At 46.7% G+C, this 19,094-nt stretch overlaps 1 protein-coding gene across 4 annotated transcripts in view; it reads right to left on the bottom strand.

Annotated features, from left to right (window-relative positions):
- Positions 1 to 19,094, bottom strand: part of cars2 (cysteinyl-tRNA synthetase 2, mitochondrial) — a 126,012-nt gene that overhangs the window by 55,805 nt on the left and 51,113 nt on the right. For all 4 annotated transcript variants that reach the window (XM_072476005.1, XM_072476007.1, XM_072476003.1 and 1 more), the window contains 5 exons: positions 18,592 to 18,709; positions 18,431 to 18,502; positions 9,979 to 10,084; positions 6,598 to 6,681; positions 3,453 to 3,582 (listed from right to left, as the gene is read on the bottom strand). In XM_072476005.1, coding sequence (XP_072332106.1) covers positions 3,453 to 3,582; positions 6,598 to 6,681; positions 9,979 to 10,084; positions 18,431 to 18,502; positions 18,592 to 18,709 — 510 coding nt within the window. The remainder of the gene's footprint in view (positions 1 to 3,452; positions 3,583 to 6,597; positions 6,682 to 9,978; positions 10,085 to 18,430; positions 18,503 to 18,591; positions 18,710 to 19,094) is intronic.

The raw sequence follows: 19,094 nt of genomic DNA, 5'->3' as shown, positions 1-19,094 counted from the left end.
GGTCACACCGCAGATTAGGATTGGTGAGGGAGACAGAGAATGGGTGACCAAAGGCAGAGAAAGAGCAGGAAGGCAGTGCAGATGTCCCCTGTGGTCATCTCCCTCCAAAACACGTATACCGTTTTGGATACTGTTGGGGGAGATGACTCACCAGGGGAAGGCAGTAGTAGCCAGGCTCATGGCACCGTGGCTGGCTCTGCTGCACAGAGGGGCAGGAAAAAGACTGGCAGGGCTATAGTCACAGGGGATTCAATAGTAAGGGGAGTAGACAGGCGTTTCTGTGGTCGAAAACGAGACTCCCGAATGGTATGTTGCCTCCCAGGTGCACGGGTCAGGGATGTCTCAGATCGGCTGCAGGACATACTGAAGGGGAAGGGTGAACAGCCAGTTGTCGTGGTGCATATAGGCACCAACGATATAGGTAAACAACGGGATGAGGTCCTACAATCAGAATTTAGGGAGTTAGGAGATAAGTTAAAGAGTAGGATCTCAAAGGTAGTAATCTCAGGATTTCTACCAGTGCCACGAGACAGTCAGAGTAGAAATTCAAGAATAGTCAGAATGAATACGTGGCTTGAGAGATGGTGCAGGAGGGAGGGGTTCAGATTTTGGGGACATTGGAACCGGTTCTGGGGGCGGTGGGACCATTACAAATCGGATGGTCTCCACCTGGGCAGGGCTGGAACCAATGTCCTAGGGGGTGCTTTTGCTAATACTGTTGGGGAGGTTTTAAATTAATGTGGCAGGGGGATGGGAACCAGATTAGGAAGTTAGAGGTCAGTAAAGAGGCAGCAACTAAAGCCAGTAAGGTACTAGATAATAAACTCAATGTGACTAAAGGGAAGAGTAGACAGAATTTCTAAGGAGCATCCAGGAGAGTTTTTTTTAGAGCAGTATGTAAATAGTCCAACTCGGGAAGGGGCCATACTGGACCTGGTATTGGGGAATGATCCCGGCCAGGTGGTTGAAGTTTCAGTCAGTGATTACTTTGGGAATAGCAATCACAATTCCCTAAGTTTTGGAATACTCATGGACAAAGACGAGAGTGGTCCTAAAGGAAGAGTGCTAAATTGGGCAGGAGCTAGGGAATGTGGATTGGGAGCAGATCTTTAAGGGTAAATCCACATTTGAAATGTGGGAGTCTTTTAAGGAAAGGTTGATTAGAGTGCAGGACAGACATGTCCCTGTGAAAATGAGGGATAGAAATGGCAAGATTAGGGAACCATGGATGACGGGTGGAATTGTGAGACTAGCTAAGATGAAAAAGGAAGCATACATAAGATCTAGGAGACTTAAAACTGATGAAGCTTTGGAGGAATATCGGGAAAGTAGGACAAATCGCAAACGTGCAATAAAGAGGACTGAAAGGGATCATGAAATATCTTTGGCTAGCAGGGTTAAAGAAAATCCCAAAGCCTTTTATTTATATATAAGGAGCAAGAGGGTAACTAGAAAAAGGATTGGCCCACTCAAAGACTAAAGAGGGAATTTATGTGTGGAGTCAGAGGAAATGGGTGAGATTCTTAATGAGTACTTTGCCTCGGTATTCACCAAGGAGAGGGACATGACGGATGTTGAGGCTAGGGATGGATGTTTAAATACTCTAGGTCAAGTCGGCATAAGGAAGGGGGAAAGTTTTGGGTATTCTAAAAGGCATTAAGGTGGACAAGTCCCCAGGTCCGGATGGGATCTATCCCAGGTTACTGAGGGAAGCGAGGGACGAAATAGCTGGGGCCTTAACAGATATCTTTGCAGCACCCTTAAGCACGGGTGAGTTCCCGGCGGACTGGAGAATTGCTAACGTTGTCCCTTTGTTTAAGAAGGGTAGCAGGGATAATCCAGAGAATTATAGACCTGTGAGCTTGACGTCAGTGGTAGGCAAACTGTTGGAGAAGATAAGGAGGGATAGGATCTATTCACATTTGGAAGAAAATCTGGAAGAAAATAGAATTATCAGTGATAGGCAGCATGGTTTTGTGCAGGGAAGGTCAGGTCTTACAAACCTAATAGAATTCTTTGAGGAGGCTACAAAGTTAATTGATGAGGGAAGGGCTGTAGATGTCATATACATGGACTTCAGTAAGGCGTTTGATAAAGTTTCCCATGGCAGGTTGATGGAAAAAGTGAAGTCGTATGGGGTGCAGGGTGTCCTAGCTAGATGGATAAAGAACTGGCTGGGCAACAGGAGACAGAGACTAGTGGTGGAAGGGAGTGTCTCAAAATGGAGAAAGGTGACTAGTGGTGTTCCACAGGGATCCGTGCTCGGACCACTGTTGTTTGTGATGTACATAAATGATCTGGACGAAGGTATAGGTGGTCTGATTAGCAAGTTTGCAGATGATACTAAGATTGGTGGAGTTGCAGATAGCGAGGAGGACTGTCAGAGAATACAGCAAAATATAGATAGATTAGAGAGTTGGGCAGAGAAATGGCAGATGGAGTTCAATCCAGGCAAATGCGAGGTGATGCATTTTGGAAGATCTAATTCAAGAGCGGACTATACGGTCAATGGAAGAGTCCTGGGGAAAATTGATGTACAGAGAGATCTGGGAGTTCAGATCCATTGTACCCTGAAGGTGGCAACGCAGGTCGATCGAGTGGTCAAGAAGGCATACAGCAAGCTTGCCTTCATCGGACGGGGTATTGAGTACAAGAGTCGGCAGGTCATGTTACAGCTGTATAGGACTTTGGTTAGGCCACATTTGGAATACTGCGTGCAGTTCTGGTCGCCACATTACCAGAAGGATGTGGATGCTTTAGAGAGGGTGCAGAGGTGGTTCAACAGATGTTGCCTGGTATGGTGGGTGCTAGCTATGTAGAAAGGTTGAGTAGATTAGGATTGTTTTCGTTGGAAAGACGGTGGTTGAGGGGGGGACCTGATTGAGGTCTACAAAATTATGAGAGGTATGGACAGGGTGGATAGCAACAAGCTTTTTCCAAGAGTGGGGGTGTCAATTACAAGGGTCACGATTTCAAGGTGAGAGGGGGAAAGTTTAAGGGAGATGTGCGTGGAAAGTTTTTTACGCAGAGGATGGTGGGTGCCTGGAACGCTTTGCCAGCGGAGGTGGTTGAGGCGGTCACGATAGCATCATTTAAGATGCATCTAGACAGATATATGAACAGGCGGGGAACAGAGGGAAGTAGATCCTTTGAAAATAGAAGACAGGTTTAGATAAAGGATCTGGATCGGCGCAGGCTGGGAGGGCCGAAGGGCCTGTTCCTGTGCTGTAATTTTCTTTGTTCTTTGTTCTATTCTATTTTCACTCCTTTAATTCCAGCCAATGACTTTCCATACAGTTAATACATGATCAATAGAGCTGCATAGAGATACTACTCTTACCAGATCAGAAAATGAGCACCATAGTTAAACAGGTCCTCATTATTGTGAACAGTGCAACTCTCAGATCAGCTTCTGTCAAGTTACAGTTCAACAAGAAATACAATCCACGAACCTTGCAACTGTCGAACATTCAATGTGCCAGCCAGGTCGGCCCTTACCCCAGGGAGATACCCAAGATGGCTCATGGAGTTGTGATGCTTTCCACAGGGCAAAGTCTCTGACATGCCTTTTATCACCAGCGTCTAGCAATAAAGGATCAAGAAATAAAATATCTGAAATACTTCTGTCTTTTCAGAACATGAATCTGTGCTGTGTTGTCGATTAACCCATCAAAATATTATGGAGGATGGTTTCGCCGAAATAGTTTATTTACCCTCAAATTCACCACTGCCTCCCCCCAGTTAACTGGAAACATTAACTCGGTTTCTCTCTCCATAGATGCGTCGGACCTGCTGAGCATTCCCAGCATTTTCTGTTTTTATTTCAAGATTTCCAGCGTTCACAGTATTTTGCTTTTGAATTTCAAATGTGTGTGAAAGTTCTTGTATTCTAGTGGTAAAAGTAGTCTGTCTGTGACCAACACATTTGGCTACATTCAATAAGCCCGTATTCAATCAAGGTCTGTCCCAATTTATTATTTTAACCCTCACATCCGGCCCTTCCGAATGTTGACCCAAATCCTTTACTACTTTACTCCAATTCTTTTTTCATATAAATTTAAAGTACCCAATTTTTTTTTCAATTAAGGGGCAATTTAGCGTGGCCAATCCACCTAGCCTGCACATCTTTGGGTTGTGGGGGTGAGACCCACGCAGACACTGGGAGAATGTGCAAACTCCACACGGACAGTGACCCAGAGCCGGGATTGAACCTGGGGCCTCGGCGCCGTGAGGCAACAGGGCTAACCACCGCGTCACCATGCCGCCCAACTTCACTCCAATTCTAGTCTCTTGCACATTCTTCACTCCACCATTGGCAGCAAACCTACAGCTAAGTCTGGAATTCCCTCCCTAAACCCTCCACCACTCTCCCAACTTCTTTAATTCGCTCCTTAAAACTTACATCAAACAGACTCCTTCAAGGCAAGAGCCACCCATTTCATCCAGGGCTCTCCTGGGGACTCAAGTCTTGGAGCTTCTTCCACAAAGGAAAGGAGATGGCAGCACCAGAATAAGTCATCATCAGAGATATCTTTCTGAGAAGATGCTCAAATTGCTGCAAGAGTGTACGTTGTCTTTTTAAGCAGACAGCCAAGTTGTGCACTGTGCAAGTTGGTTCCTTTAGTATTGGGTGGGGTTACTGGGTTATGGGGATAGGGTGGGGGTGTGGGCTTGGGTAGGGTGCTCTTTCCAAGAGCCGTTGCAGACTCGATGGGCTGAATGGCCTCCTTCTGCACTGTAAATTCTGTAAATTTATTATAGATTTGCGTACTCTCTCTATTTTAAATAAATGTTTGACCATTTAACCACATGTTATTTCGCCATTTTCTAAGGTGATAACAGAACATGAGGATATTACATTACTACAACTTAGGAACAACCATCAAACTGGCTGACACTGACCCTTACATTATAAAACCATAAAGGCATGGGAGCAGAAGTAGCCCCATCGAGTCTGCTCCGCCATTCAGTGAGATCGTGGCTGATCTGATATAATCCTCAACTCCCCTTCCCTGCCTCATCTCCATAACCCTCGATGCCCTTACTGATTAAAAATCTTCTGTCTCAGCCTTGAACATATTTACTGACCCAGCTTCTACAGCTCTCTGCAGTAAAGATATCCACAGATTCATTCTGCGAGGACATTTCAGAGACTAAAGGCAAAGACCAAGGGTGCGATAGAATCGCCTTATCACGGCGGACTAGTGAGGCCGTTAAATCTCGCGAGAGGCCGCTCATGAGATTTACGACGCTCAGGACTACTCGCGATATCTAACGTGATTTATCTGGATCTCGCCCTCACTGGATTTGCATATTTAAGTGAGCAATCAGCTTCACTCAGTATCTTCAGTATCAAGGGCAGCACGGTAGCACAGTGGTTAGCACTGTGGCTTCACAGCGCCAGGGTCCCAGGTTCGAGTCCCTGCTGAGTCACTGTCTGTGCGGAGTCTGCACGTTCTCCCCGTGTCTGCGTGGGTTTCCTCCGGGTGCTCCGGTTTCCTCCCACAGTCCAAAGATATGCAGGTTAAGTGGATTGGCCATGATAAATTGCCCTTAGTGTCCAAAACGGTTAGGAAAGGTTATTGGGTTTCTGGGTTAGGGTGGAAGTGAGGGCTTAAGTGGGTTGGTGCAGACTCGATGGGCCGAATGGCCTCCTTCTGCACTGTATGTTCTGTGTTATGTTCTTATCCCAAGTCCCGGGTTCTAACGCTCGCGCCTGGTAGACCTCACTGTGGCACTGTTTAGCATTGGTTTCCACAAACGTGGACCAGGCATTACGGCACTCTAAGGGCTCTCCCAGGCGATCGGATGCGTCTGGGTGGTCGGGCTATCGGCATCCCGGGCATCTTGGTATGGCCAGGGTTCCCAGATTGCACTGTCAGAGTGCCAGGCTGGCAGTGCCAAGTTGCCAATGCCAGGAATCAGGGCTGGGTATACCCGGTCCTTATGAGGTGGGGTGAGGGGAGAATCGAAGAACCCCTAATCGGTAAGTTGGGGTGTTGGGGGTCTGGAGGCCGCAGTTGGGGAGGATCGAGAGATCGGGGTGGCATTTAAAAATGGGAGTTAAGTGAGGCCTTGGCAGATCGTTCCCCACAGAGGCCCCAGAAAAAACAAAACCCGCTTGGTAGCGGAGCTGATCTCATCGCTGCGTGCTCTGAGAAACACTCGCTATAACAATAATAATCTTTATTAGTGTCACAATTGGCTTACATTAACACTGCAATGAAGTTACTGTGAAAAGCCTCTAGTCGCCACATTGTTCGGGTACACAGAGGGAGAATTCAGAATGTCTTTTGGGACTTGTGGGAGGAAACTGGAGCACCCGGAAGAAACTCATGCAGACACAGGGAGAACGTGCAGACTCCGCACAGACAGTGACCCAAGCCGGGAATCGAACCTGAGGCCACAACTCTGTGAAGCAACAGTGTTAACCACTGTGCTACCGTGCATTCTCACCCAAAACGGGATTTTTTTTGTTTTGTTAAATCTCACCCCTAGTCTGCTCATGGAAACTCAGGCCACAACCACAACCACCAGAAAGAAGTTAACAGTAAAAATTCAAACAGTGAAGCCATTAACACAATTGGAAATACATACTTGTTCCTCCAACGGTATCAGCACACATCGCAACAAACTTCCCATATTGATCACCAATAGACTGGACGTCGAAATATACATTTCCTGAAATTTTCCAGAGAAAGCAAGTGTTTCATTTAATAAATAAAAACCTTTTTTCAGTTGCAAGATTAATACATCATTTTGCAATGCCAGAGATCAGGGCTAAATGATACTGAGCTGCAAACAGTCACTGAAATCCTGTGAATCACAGAATGGGACAGCACCTGCGGAGGCCATTTGGCCCAGCATGTCTCTGCTGGTTCTTTGAAAGAGCTTTCCATTTAATTTCACTCCTCCTGCTCTTTCCACATAGCCCTGCAATGTTTTTCTTCCTGTACTATATATGCAATCCCTTTCTGACAGTTACAATTGAATCTGCTTCCACTGCCCCTTTCGCCAGGACATTCTCGGTCATGACAAATCACTGTGAAAAAATCATTCTAACTCCCCCGACCCGAAACCCCCACTGGATTTTTTGATAATTATTCTAAATTAATGCTTTCCTGTTCCTAACCTTCCTACCAATTGAAACACCTTCTCCCACTCGGATTTATTAAAACTCCTCAATATTTTGAACACTTCTATTAAATTTCCCTTCAAAAATGAGAGTTATTGTTACTATCCATAGAATCCCTACAGTGCAGAAGGAGGCCATTTGGAGTCTGCACCAACCCTCTGGAAAAGCACCCTACCTAGGTCCACTTCCCTGCCCTATTCCCATAACCTCACCTAACCTGAACATCTTTGGACTGTCGAGGAAACCGGAGCACCCAGAGAAAAGCCATGCAGACACGGGGAGAAAGTGCAGACTCCACACAGTCACTCGAGGCTGGAATCGAACCCATGTCCCTAACGCTGTGAGGCAGTAGCGCTAACCACTGTGCCACTATATTATTTGCAACAAATTAGACCAACTTCCCTTCAACTCTCTTAGTAACATTGGTATTCATTTTCAAATCGAGCTCTCCCCAAGATGGTGAAATGGATCTGGAACAAGCCCCCCCCCCCACACCTAAACCGCACAGTCGCACCAATGTGTGTTACTGACCCAGTAGAAGTCAATAATGTTTTAAAAAGAAAGCTATGCCCACAACACCAACAGACAGAAAACTGCTGGACAAGATTTAACTTATTATGATTCACTGTAACAAACCAACTTAAAATCAACATAATTCAAAAAGTAATTAAAAGCAAAGGATATTTCAAATAAAAGGTACATTTCATTTCAAATAATTGATACAAGAAAGATGCGCCTCACGTAGTTACAATGCCTTACATCGTAAAGTACTCGCATTATTTCCTGTACAAATGTCGGACCACGGGAAATCTCACAGGCTTTCCAACTCGACATCCATAGAATCTCTCATTGCCCACTCCATTGCTTCGGCTCTTTAGTCACATTCATCAGCGGTTGTATTCCATCTGAAGTCCCTGATACCAATAAGTCTTACATCTCCAAACTCCCTATCTCTTCAATCGTGATAATCTGACAGCACAGAATCCCCAGAGACCCCTTTCTTTGACCCCTTTAAATGGTCCAGTGGGCAATGGAAGTATTGAACCAGCAGTCATGGGTCTTGCCCAATCCACAATCTCTTGCTCTTCCAGTCTTTAGACCTCTAGACGCACAACAAGTCTCTGCTCTACTCTCAGACTGGCTTCAATGTCAGGATCTGTTCAAAGATCACCATAACCATAAGACCATTAGACATAGGAGCAGAATTAGGCCACTCGGCCCATCGAGTCTGCTCCGCCATTCAATCATGGCTGATATTTTCTCATCCCCATTCTCCTGCCTTCTCCCCATAACCCCTGATCCCCTTATTAATCAAGAAATGACTTCCATTTGGAGAGAACTTTGCTTCTTGTCTCTTATCCAAATTCTCAGTGTGTTCTGACCTGCCAAACAAAAAAACTGCTTCATTCAGAGAGAACTTTGTTTACTTCCTCTTTACACAAATTCTCAGTGCATTCTTAACTACCAAAAATAAATCTCAGGCTAAAACCCAACCCCATTGCAATTAGCTTTCTATTTACCCTTTGCCTCTTAGCTCTTCATCCCCATGCCAACCCCAGGTCACATGGGTGTTTCTTGGAACCTAATTATATCATAATCAGGAAATCAATGAACCCTCTTTTAGAATACTCCCCATCCCACTTTGGTCTTAAAGCACAAAAGAAAATTGAGGCTTTTCACCACAACATGGGTCATCATAGTCACATGCAAAGTTTTATTTTAATATGGGCATGAAATAAGATTGCCAGTCAGTCTAAAGGGTCCAGGTTTAATTTAAGGACAGGCTGTGAGTAGACCAGAGTTATGTATCCATGGACTATAAATAATATTTTATTACATAGATGATCTGGAGTTGGGGACCAAGTGTAATGTCTCAAAGTTTGCTGACACTAAAATGATTGGTAGAGTAAAATGTGCAGAGGACACAGAAAGTCTGCAGAGGGATATAGATAGTTTAAGTGAGTCTGGCAGATGGAGTACAATGTTGGTAAATGTGAGGTTATCCATTTTGGTAGGAATAACAGCAAAATGGACTATTATTTAAATGGTAATAAATTGCAGCATGCTGCTGTGCAGAGGGACCTGGGTGTCCTTGTGCATGAATCGCAAAATGTTGGTTTGCAGATGCAGCAGGTAATTAAGAAGGCAAATGGAATTTTGACCTTCATTGTTGGAGGGGTGGAGTTTAAAAGCAGGGAGGTTATGTTGCAGCTGTTTAGGATGCTGGTGGGGCCACACCTGGAGTAGTGTGTAAAGTTTTGGTCTCCTTACTTGAGAAAGGAGGTACTGGCGCTGGAGGGGGTGCAGAGGAGATTCACTAGATTGACTCCGGGGTTGAGAGGATTGGCTTATGAAGAGAGACTGAGCAGACTGGAACTATACTCATTAGAATTTAGAAGAATGCGGGGGGATCTTATAGAAACATATAAAATTATGAAGGGAATAGATAAGTTAGAAATTGGGACGTTGTTTCTACTGGCGGGTGAAACTCGAACTTGGAGGCATAGCCTCAAAATAAGGGGAAGTAGATTTGGGACTGAGTGGAGGAGAAACCTCTTCACCCAAAGGGTTGTGAATCTGTGGAATTCCCGGCCCAGTGAAGCAGCTGGAGCGACCTCGTTAAATGTTTTTAAGGCAAAGGTAGATAGATTTTTGAACAGTAAAGGAATAAAAAGGTTACAGTGAGCGGGCGGGTAAGTGGAGTCCACAATAAGATCAGCCATGATATCATTGAATGGCGGAGCAGGCTCGAGGGGCCAGATGGCCGACTCCTGCTCCTAGTTCTTATGTTCTTATTAATATAAACACAGCTGAAACTCACTGATGGGACTGCACAAACTCACCTGTCGAGGTAGAATAAGCATGACCATTGTGAATGATTCTTTCTATAAATGCCACAATCTGAGGAATGTTGTCGGTCACTCGCATGTAAACTGTAGGTGGGAGAACCTGCAGAAACAACAGTGAAAACATGGTTCAGGATTTGTTTAAACTTTGTCTCACAGATAGAACTATAATGTTTTGGAGTGGGAAATAGTTAGATACCAAAGGATCATTCAAAACCAAAATTTACTTTTCCACATATTTAAATAGTTTAATTCCTGGTGCAGGTTCAGAAACATTTATGCAGTATCATTTCCATCACTTTTCTACAATAAATTACTGCCCTCTCTTTGTATCCTGTCTACATAACAGAATGCAGGGTTTATAATTAAATATTACAGGTGCGAGAGCTGAAAACAATTCCAAAATAGACCGGATTACATCAAATGTTCACTTTGAAATCCTTTACAATCGCATTTGACAAGAGTCTAAAAATAATTGTTGAACTCAGTGAGGTAGATTTTGACTTTGTCAATGGTGTAAGCTAGGTGACAGAAAATCGGCAGTGGAAATAAAAACAGGGAGAGGTATAAAGCAGGGTTGCCATCACAAAGTCACAATCATCCTGCCTTGTGGAGGACACGAGGCTCGTCTCCACAGTATTATTAATTCAGCGGCAGGGCCGGTGCCCACCAATACATCGGCTGGATTGTCTGGGCCGTCAGAAGGCACAAAAAGATGAAAATCAAGGGGATGGCAGAGTGACAAAACCCCTCTTATAAACATTGACGGATCATTTCTACTCTCCCAAAATATGAGGTCTTCGCAATGTACGAATAATAATGTATGGAATAAAAGGCAGATGCAGAAGAGTGTGAAGTGATTCATTTTGTTGGGAAGAACAAGGAGAAGCAATATAAACAAAAGGGTACAATTCTAGTTGGGTGTGAGAATAGAGATACCCTGGGGTACATATGCATAAATTGTTGAGGTGGAAGAACAGGTTAAAAAGTGAGGCATACAGGACTCTGGGCTTTATAAATAGAGGTAAGAACACAAAGCAGGTTAGGATGAACCTTGTGGGCAGCATGGAAGCACAGTGGTTAGCACAGTTGCTTCACAGCTCCAGGGTCCCAAGTTTGATTCCCGGCGTGGGTCACTGTCTCTGCGGAGTCTGCACGTTCTCCCCATGAACAGGCTAGGGATTCCCGAACTCTTTTTGAAAAACTAGCCTTGTGGGATCTTTAACACCCACCTGAGGGGGCACATGAGGTTTCAGTTTAACGCCTTTCCCAAAAGATAGCACTTCCTGACATGCAGCACTCTCTTGGTACTGCCCCTCTGACAGTTCACTTCCAATGTCACTTGCTTCTTTTCCTAACAGCTATGGAGTTGAAACTAAGCAGAGTCAAGTGGGCAGTACGGTAGCACAAGTGGATAGCATTGTGCCTTCACAGCGCCTGGGTCCCAGGTTCGATTCCCTCACTGTCTGTGTGGAGTCTGCACGTTCTCCCCGTGTCTGCGTGGGTTTCCTCCGGGTGCTCCGGTTTCCTCCCACAGTCCAAAGACGCGCAGGTTGGGTGGATTGGACATGATAAATTGCCCTTAGTGACCAAAAAGGTTAGATGGGGTTATTGGGTTACGGGGATAGGGTGGAAGTGAGGGCTTAAGTGGGTCGGTGCAGACTCGATGGGCCGAATGGCCTCCTTCTGCACTGTATGTTCCATGTTTAAAGAAAAGTGCTTTCATAGGCTGGTTTAATCCAATTGCGCTTGAAAATTTCAAAATCAACATTAAGTGCTAATAACTACTATCCACGGACATGAATGAGGGGAAATAGCCAAAGTTGTCTGTAGCAACCAAACTTTTACAGTGCTTTTTTAAAAGTTATAGAACCATAGAATTGTTACAGCACAAAAGGGAAGTCTTTCAAACCGTTGTGTCCAGTTTGGCTCCCTGTCAGAGCAGCTCAGCCCAGCCCAGCCAATCTCCAGCCTCTTTCCGGTAACGATACAGATGTTTTCTCTTCATGTAATTATCCAGCGGAGGCTGCAGCCAGATGCCAATCAGTACTGGTCCACAAGAACGTGGACCTGGCGGAACGGCACCCAGGGTGTTTCCCAGGCCATTGGAGGTCCCTGGGTGGTCGGGAACCATGCAGGGTCTGGAACACGTGCACCTTGGCACTGCCAAGCCGGCAGGAACAGTGCCTGGGTGCCAAGGTGGCACTGCCAAGGTCAGAGCCCTCGGGTGGCCATGCTGATGAAAGGAGGGTGGAGGGGGGTTTGAAGGGTGGGGTATGCAGGGTAGGTAACCTCTGGGAGGTTGGGGGCTAATGGGGAGGGGTCCTGTAAGGGGGCTTGGGGAGTCCTGAGGAGGATGGGCCCCAGGGATCCCATAGCGGGCTGTCCTCACTTGGGGGGAGGGGTGGTAATGCCCATGTGACATTGCCCATGGGAGGGGGCATGGGGGAACTCAAGTTCACTGAGAGATGGGGGCAGCACGGTGGTGCAGTGGTTAGCACTGCACCCCCACGGCGCCGAGGTCCCGGGTTCGATCCCGTCTCTGAGTCACTGTCCGTGTGGAGTTTGCACATTCTCCCCGTGTTTGCGTGGGTCTCACCCCCACAACCCAAAGATGTGCAGGGTAGGTGGATTGGCCACACTAAATTGCCCCTTAATTGGAAAAATGAATTGGTTACTCTAAATTTATATTTTTAAAAAGGTTTACTGAGAGATCGGGGCACCCTTTCTCAATGGCCGCTCGATCCCGGAGTTCAGTGCTGAATAAAAGTTCTAAGTGGGGGCTAAACCAGTGAGAAATTCCCCAGGGCCCAAAAAAATGACTAAGTGTCATTGAATAGCAGTGGGGAACTCCCTGAAAAACCTGCCAGAAATGAACTTAGAAATGTCTGCATTGAATTCCCCACACCATCTCTAAACCCCTTGCGATTTTGAACATCCAATCAAATCTCCCTCAACCTTTATTATTATTGTCCCAAGCCGGCTTCCATTAACACTGCAATGAAGTTACTATGAAAAGCCCCTAGTCGCCACATTCCGGCGCCTGTTCGGGTACACAGAGGGAGAATTCAGAATGTCCAATTCACCTAATATCACGTCTTTCGGGACTTGTGGGAGGAAACTGGAGCACCCGGAGGAAACCCACACAGACTCGGGGAGACCATACAGACTCCGCACAGATAGTGACCCAAGCCGGGAATCGAACTAGGGACCCCGGCGCTGTGAAGCAACAGTGCTACCCACTGTGCCACCATGCGGCCCACAACCTTCTCTGTGCTAAGGAGAACATCCCCAGTTTTGGCAACCTATCCTTGTATTACTGACCCTCCTTGCTGCAACCATGTTCATGCATCTTTCTGCACCCTCTCCAATGCCTTCACACCCTTCCTAAAGTGCAGTACGAAGTCTTACAACACCAGGTTAAAGTCCAACAGGTTTGTTTCGATGTCACTAGCTTTCGGAGCGCTGCTCCTTCCTCAGGTGAATGAAGAGGTCTGTTCCAGAAACACATATATAGACAAATTCAAAGATGCCAAACAATGCTTGGAATGCGAGCATTAGCAGGTGATTAAATCTTTACAGATCCAGAGATGGGGTAACCCCAGGTTAAAGAGGTGTGAATTGTACCAAGCCAGGACAGTTGGTAGGATTTCGCAGGCCAGATGGTGGGGGATGAATGTAATGCGACATGAATCCCAGGTCCCGGTTGAGGCCGCACTCATGTGTGCGGAACTTGGCTATAAGTTTCTGCTCGGCGATTCTGCGTTGTCGCGGGTCCTGAAGGCCGCCTTGGAGAACGCTTACCCGGAGATCAGAGGCTGAATGCCCTTGACTGCTGAAGTGTTCCCCGACTGGAAGGGAACATTCCTGCCTGGTGATTGTTGCGCGATGTCCGTTCATTCGTTGTCTCAGCATCTGTATGGTCTCGCCAATGTACCACGCCTCGGGACATCCTTTCCTGCAGCGTATGAGGTAGACAACGTTGGCCGAGTCGCACGAGTATGTACCGCGTACCTGGTGGGTGGTGTTCTCACGTGTAATAGTGGTATCCATGTCGATGATCTGGCACGTCTTGCAGAGATTGCCATGACAGGGTTGTGTGGTGTCGTTGTCACTGTTCTGAAGACTGGGTAGTTTGCTGCAAACAATGGTTCGTTTGAGGTTGCGCGGTTGTTTGAAGGCAAGTAGTGGGGGTGTGGGGATGACCTTGGCAAGATGTTCATCGTCATCAATGACGTGTTGAAGGCTGTGAAGAAGATGACGTAGTTTCTCCGCTCCGGGGAAGTACTGGACGACGAAGGGTATTCTGTCGGTTGTGTCCCATGTTTGTCTTCTGAGGAGGTCGGTCCGGTTTTTCGCTGTGGCGCGTTGGAACTGTCGATCGATGAGTCGAGTGCCATATCCCGTTTGTACGAGGGCATCTTTCAACGTCTGTAGATGTCTGTTACGCTCCTCCTCGTCTGAGCAGATCCTTTGTATACGGAGCGCTTGTCCATAGGGGATGGCTTCTTTAATGTGTTTAGGGTGGAAGCTGGAGAAGTGGAGCATCATGAGGTTATCCGTAGGTTTGCGGTAAAGCGAAGTGCTGAGGTGACCGTCCTTGATGGAGATGAGTGTGTCCAAGAATGCAACTGATTTTGGAGAGTAGTCCATGGTGAGTCTGATGGTTGGATGGAACTTATTAATGTCATCGTGTAGTCGTTTCAGTGATTCTTCGCCGTGGGTCCAAAGGAAAAAAAGGTCATCGATGTATCTGGTGTATAACATCGGTTGAAGGTCCTGTGCGGTGAGTAGGTCCTGTTCAAACTTGTGCATGAAGATGTTGGCGTATTGGGGTGCGCATTTGGTCCCCATGGCTGTTCCGTGCGTCTGGATGAAGAACTTGTTGTCGAAGGTGAAGACGTTGTGATCCAGAATGAAGCGGATGAGTTGCAGAATTGAGTCTGGAGATTGGCAGTTGTCGGTGTTGAGTACTGAGGCTGTTGCAGCAATGCCGTCGTCATGGGGGATGCTGGTGTAGAGTGCCGAGACGTCCATTGTGACGAGGAATGTTCCTGGTTCAACTGGTCCATGGGTGCTGAGTTTCTGTAGGAAGTCCGTCGTGTCGCGACAGAAGCTGGGTGTACCTTGTACGATGGGTTTCAAGATGCCCTCGATGTAGCCAGAGAAGTTCTCACACAGGGTCCCATTGCCTGAAACGATAGGGCGGCCTGGTGTGTTGGCCTTATGTATTTTCGGGAGGCAGTAGAGATCTCCAATGCGTACGTGGGATGAGAGCACGTAGGGTGCTCTGAAGATCTGGATCCTCAGAAGACAAACATGGGACACAACCGACAGAATACCCTTCGTCGTCCAGTACTTCCCCGGAGCGGAGAAACTACGTCATCTTCTTCACAGCCTTCAACACGTCATTGATGACGATGAACATCTTGCCAAGGTCATCCCCACACCCCCACTACTTGCCTTCAAACAACCGCGCAACCTCAAACGAACCATTGTTTGCAGCAAACTACCCAGTCTTCAGAACAGTGACAACGACACCACACAACCCTGTCATGGCAATCTCTGCAAGACGTGCCAGATCATCGACATGGATACCACTATTACACGTGAGAACACCACCCACCAGGTACGCGGTACATACTCGTGCGACTCGGCCAACGTTGTCTACCTCATATGCTGCAGGAAAGGATGTCCCGAAGCGTGGTACATTGGCGAGACCATACAGATGCTGCGACAACGAATGAACGGACATCGCGCAACAATCACCAGGCAGGAATGTTCCCTTCCAGTCGGGGAACACTTCAGCAGTCAAGGGCATTCAGCCTCTGATCTCCGGGTAAGCGTTCTCCAAGGCGGCCTTCAGGACCCGCGACAACGCAGAATCGCCGAGCAGAAACTTATAGCCAAGTTCCGCACACATGAGTGCGGCCTCAACCGGGACCTGGGATTCATGTCGCATTACATTCATCCCCCACCATCTGGCCTGCGAAATCCTACCAACTGTCCTGGCTTGGTACAATTCACACCTCTTTAACCTGGGGTTACCCCATCTCTGGATCTGTAAAGATTTAATCACCTGCTAATGCTCGCATTCCAAGCATTGTTTGGCATCTTTGAATTTGTCTATATATGTGTTTCTGGAACAGACCTCTTCATTCACCTGAGGAAGGAGCAGCGCTCCGAAAGCTAGTGACATCGAAACAAACCTGTTGGACTTTAACCTGGTGTTGTAAGACTTCTTACTGTGCTCACCCCAGTCCAACGCCGGCATCTCCACATCATTCCTAAAGTGCAATATCCAGAAGGCAGCAGGTAAAGCAGAACCTACTTTTATAAACGATAGATCATAGAATTTACAGTGCAGAAGGAGGCCATTCAGCCCATCGTGTCTGCACCGGCCCTTGGAAAGAGCACCCTACTTAAGCCCTACATCTCCACCCTATCCCCTTTATCCCCGTAACCCAACCTGAGGGCAATTTAGAATGGCCAATTCACCTAACCTGCACATCTTTGGACTGTGGGAGGAAACCGGAGCACCCGGAGGAAACCCACGCAGACACGGGGAGAACGTGCAGACTCCACACAGACAGTCACCAAGGTTGGAATTGAACCTGGGTCCATACATGGGGATGTTTGATGATGATTGCATAATGTTCAGCTCTATTCACAACTCCTCAGACACTGAAGCAGCCAACACGCAAATGCAGCAAGATCTGGACAACACCCAGATAAAAGCAAATTACCATGACAGCTTTGACAAAGAGTCATCCAGTCTCGAAACATTAGCTCCCTTCTCTCTCCACCGGTGCTGTCAGTCTTGCTGAGATTTTCTAGTATTTTCTGGTTTTGGACAACATCAATGGCCATCGCTGAATCCCCCACTATCAACATTCCGGAGGTTACCATTGATCAGAAACTAAAGTGAACTAACCTGGTTTACCACAGTGTGCTAAACAGCTGGCTTGTAAGGCAGAACAAGGCCAGCAGCATGGGTTCAATTCCCGTACCAGCCTCCCCGAGCAGATGCCAGAATGTGGCGACTAGGGGCTTTTCACAGTAACTTCATTGAAGCCTATTTGTGACAATAAATGATTATTGTTATTAACCACATTAATACTGTGGCTACAAGAGCAGGTCAGAAGCTAGGAATCCTGTGGTAACACACCTCCTGACTCCCCCAAATCTGTCCACTACTAGTCCACTACTAGGCACAAGTCAGGAGTGTGATGGAATACTCTCCACTTGCCTGGATGAGCGCAGCTCCAACAACACTCAAGAAGCTCCACATCATCCAGGAAAAAGCAGCCCGCTTGATTGGCACCCCATCACAAACCTTCAAACCCTCCACCACCGATGAACAGTGGCAGCCATGTGTACCATCGACAAGATGCACAGCAGGGACTCAGCAAACCCCCTCAGACAGCACCTTCCAAACCCTCCTGCTACCTTCTAGGACAGGAGCAGCAGATACCTGGGAACCCCACCACCTGGAGGTCCCCCTTCAAGTCACTCACCATCCTGAATTGGAAATACATCACCATTCCTCCACTGTCGCTGGGCCAATATCCTGGAATTCTCCCCCTAACAGCACAGTGGTGTACCTACACCGCATGCACTGCAGCGGTTCAAGAAGACAATTTACCATCACCTTCTCAAGGGCAATTAGGGATGGGAATAAATGCTGGCCTAGCCAGTGATGCCCACATCCCAAAGATGAGTTAAAAAAAACAACGATCTAACCAAATGACAGAAGAGGTTTGAAGGGCCGAGTGGTCTCCATCTATGATGTATTATTCTATGTCTCCTACTCTTGCTGGTGATTACAGTCTCCCAATTCATATCCTCCAGTGCCAGGATACAATTACCATAGCTGGGTCGTATTTGTTATGATACAATCACAGTCAATCATTTCCACCAAGAAACTTTTGTAACCGAGTTGTAAATTTTAATCTTACAACATATCAGCGAATTTTACAGCACAGAATCAGACGGTTTGACCCAGTGAGACTGTGTCAGCTCATTGAAAGTTACCCAATTAGTCCCACTCTCCTGTCCTTTCCCTACAATTTGCTCTCAACTGTATCCAATTTCCCTTTTGAAAGTTACCTTTGAGTCGGTTTGTACCGCCCCTTCAGGCAGATCACAACAACTTGTAATGTTTAAAAAAACTCCCCACCTCCCCTCGGGTTCTCTGCCGATTATCCAAAATCTGTATCCTCTGGTTATCCACCCTCCTGCCAGGGGCAAAGGATGCTCCTTATTTACTCTCGCAAAACCATCCATGATTTTAACACCTCTATTACATATCCCCTCAACGTTCTCTGCTCCAAGCGGCTTCTCCAGTCTCCCCACATAACTGAAGCCAAAGTTAAAAGTGCTGATGAATGGTTAGCAGCTACACAAGCAGGTCTTCCTGGTTATAACTGCAAGGAAATATTAATCATACCTTTAAGCATGCCATATCCTGCTTGAAATCTTCTTCATATATGCGAGAAAGTATTGTGGGCGAAATATTCAACTGAAATCCAGAAAATAACAGGTATCAAATATCAGTTTTGTGGTTTTGGATTCAATGCTTCCTGATACTCGTGCAATCCTGTAATTTACCTCATTGGCTCTTTGAATTATTTTGTTATCAATATCTGTGATAACCATCACCATAATGACATCAATGCCAAAGATCTTGGTCAGTATTCTTCTTAGGATGTCAAATCTAACATAGGAGCTAGAAAACAAAACAAAAAAGGAGTGAGTGAAAATGTTGTTGCTAATATTTCCAACTTAAGATGCAATGGGGGACTTCCAACGGTGAAATGTAGATGGAGGTTGCACGTTGGGTGGCTCCTGCTCAAGTCTTTGATTTTCGGATCTTTATGCCCGATTTCGGGATAATTTTTTGGATGAGCTGTTGTGGGAAGTTCCAAGGAATCGGTGGAATGTCAAAATCCCAGAAGGTCAGGGACGGAAGGGGCCGAGCGAAGGTCTGTCGGCAAGTGCTGTTGTGAGTCCAACGGGAGGGAAGATGGCGGGTGTTGGTCCGTCGGGTGGGACCGTTCCCGTTGAAACTTTGACCGAGGTGGTGTCGGGGGATGGTTAAAAGGCTGTTCGTC

This window comes from Scyliorhinus torazame, chromosome 15, assembly GCF_047496885.1.
Source record: "Scyliorhinus torazame isolate Kashiwa2021f chromosome 15, sScyTor2.1, whole genome shotgun sequence".
Taxonomy (NCBI): Eukaryota; Metazoa; Chordata; class Chondrichthyes; order Carcharhiniformes; family Scyliorhinidae; genus Scyliorhinus; species Scyliorhinus torazame.
Note: the sequence above shows the minus strand (reverse complement) of the source record. Positions and strands in the feature narration are given on the sequence as shown.